Here is a 2,113-nt window from a genome sequence, read left to right as displayed (position 1 = left end):
AGGTTGATTAGCCGTGTTTTTGTAGCGCCCATGAGACATGTGTCAATGCCGTGTGTATCAATACAGTAATGTGTGTAATCTATGTATGTGACGTCATGTTAACATTTTTTTTTATGAAATCTTCGTCCATGGACAACTGGACAATTCTGAAGATGGAATAAATTCAATTCGACGAGTTTTCGGGTGAATTTTGTGAGTTAATGGGACTGTAAAACACAATTGTCAGAGGTGCCACCGTCTGGTGTCAGAGGTTAGTGCTCCTACAATAATAAGGTTTAAAACCACAGCTCTCCGTTTAACTTACCACTACTGGCTCCATAAAGTCTCACCAAACTAAAAATCTCTTCCTATATTTTCTGGGAATGAGACGGTGCACAAAATTAGAAAGCAGACTGAAACTCCGTATTGGATGCGAGAAGTTCTTAACTTAACTTAAAAACTTAAGTTACACAGTCAATATATTTGGACTTTTATTTTGGAAAAAAGGAAGCTTCTTTCACGGCCATCTTGGAAATACGTTACAACTCTGCACAGTCATTAAATGCCTTTAGCCCCTTGTTGTCATTGTGATGGAGGCGTCTGTATCAAACTTAGAAGTCTGCAATTTTGCATTTACAGGAAAGTTTGAAGAACTGAAAAAATGTGTTTTGTCAGATAAATCACTCGCATCGAAAACAGATCAGGTATGTGGAGTAGAAGTGAATCGTAATTAGCTGGCGTGACAGCTGTGTGTGCCTACTTAGCCAGCTAAGCTTCAGTTTGTAAGTAAACTTTGTCTTAGGATACCCATAACTGGCACGCTTAATTGCTAATCTAGACTGTTTTACCTTTTGTACAGGATAACAGAACTGCTCTTCACTGGGCATGTTCAGCTGGTCATGCAGATATTGTGGAATTTCTGCTGGATTTCGGAGTTGAAGTGAACCTTAAAGATGATGTGAGTCAGCACCTTATTTTGGCAAGCAGGCCATCATTATAAGTCACTGAATAAGTGTTTTTTATTCATGAACAAATTGGAGTAGTTCTTCATTTCAGCAAGACGCTGTCTGTTTTTTGTTGCGATCGCCTTTATTGTGTAATTTCAGGCTAGCTGGACCCCATTGCACATCGCAGCCTCTGCGGGACGAGAAGAAATTGTAAGGTCTCTGATAAGAAAAGGCGCTCAGTTGAATTCAGTGAACCAGAATGGTTGCACCCCGCTCCACTACGCTGCATCAAAGGACCGATATGAGGTAATTAAATTCTGTTTAAGATTGTTAACAGTAGATACATCTTTATAATGTGCTACGCGAGGCTGCAGGTGAATCAGGTATGGGAATGCTGGCTTAAAGCGCGAGACTTAATAAAAGATTTTGAAAATTCTGTTTTTATGCTGCCTGATTAAAGATAAGCATGGTTTACATTGACAGATAGCCCGTCTTCTGCTGGAAAATGGTGCCGACCCAAATGCCACAGACAAATTGTATTCCACACCTTTACACAGAGCCTCAGCCAAAGGGAATTACCGTCTTATCCAGCTTCTCCTGAAAGAGAGTGCTTCCACCAACATACAGGATTCAGAGGGCAACACACCTCTGTAAGTGCCGCAAGCCATTATTGTCTATTCCCATTTATGGATGCTTCAGTAATGCCTTTAATGTAGCAATTGGCACTGATTTCAGCATTGACTGTAGACTTTTAGAGGTGGGGGGGGAGTGTTTATTAATGACAAATTTTAATAACTTCTCCTCAGTCACCTTGCGTGCGATGAAGAGCGGACAGAGGCAGCGAAACTGTTGGTGGAACATGGTGCCAGCATCTACATTGAGAACAAAGAGGAGAAGACACCCTTACAGGTTGCCAAAGGGGGCCTAGGCACCGTGCTTAAGAGGATTGTGGAAGGCTGAACTACTCACTGGGCAATCGGATGTGGGGACGTGTACTTGTGGAACCAGATGCGGCAGAACGCAGCTCCAGTGGGCTGTTAAGAGGCTAGTTAACAGAGCATGTCTGAGAGCGCAAAGCTTGGGTAATGACAGTTAGACAAACGAAAACTGTCAGGGCGGATGTTGTATGTATGTAGGTGGAACCAGTTAAAGAAACGTAACTGTACACCATATGTTTCTTTGGCAGT

The 2,113-nt window shown here is 42.1% G+C and overlaps 1 protein-coding gene across 1 annotated transcript; it reads left to right on the top strand.

The window, feature by feature from the left end:
- The first annotated feature begins 552 nt into the window (after nt 1-552).
- On the top strand, nt 553-2,113 carry psmd10 (proteasome 26S subunit, non-ATPase 10). Its single transcript, XM_030766322.1, has 5 exons — nt 553-683; nt 839-937; nt 1,086-1,232; nt 1,410-1,576; nt 1,733-2,113. The coding sequence occupies exons 1-5, from the start codon at nt 570-572 to the stop codon at nt 1,884-1,886; spliced, it is 681 nt and encodes a 226-aa protein (XP_030622182.1). The 5' UTR covers nt 553-569; the 3' UTR covers nt 1,887-2,113.

This window comes from Chanos chanos, chromosome 2, assembly GCF_902362185.1.
Source record: "Chanos chanos chromosome 2, fChaCha1.1, whole genome shotgun sequence".
Classification (NCBI taxonomy): domain Eukaryota; kingdom Metazoa; phylum Chordata; class Actinopteri; order Gonorynchiformes; family Chanidae; genus Chanos; species Chanos chanos.
The sequence above is the reverse complement of the archived record's forward strand: the minus strand, read 5'-3'. Positions and strand labels throughout refer to the sequence as shown.

Excerpts from the sequence above, each read along its gene's own strand:
- psmd10 (XM_030766322.1), top strand. The coding sequence starts at position 570 with ATGGAGGCGTCTGTATCAAACTTAGAAGTCTGCAATTTTGCATTTACA. Across the intron at positions 684-838 it reads TCGCATCGAAAACAGATCAG|GATAACAGAACTGCTCTTCA; the intron begins GTATGTGGAGTA and ends CCTTTTGTACAG. Across the intron at positions 1,233-1,409 it reads CATCAAAGGACCGATATGAG|ATAGCCCGTCTTCTGCTGGA; the intron begins GTAATTAAATTC and ends TTACATTGACAG.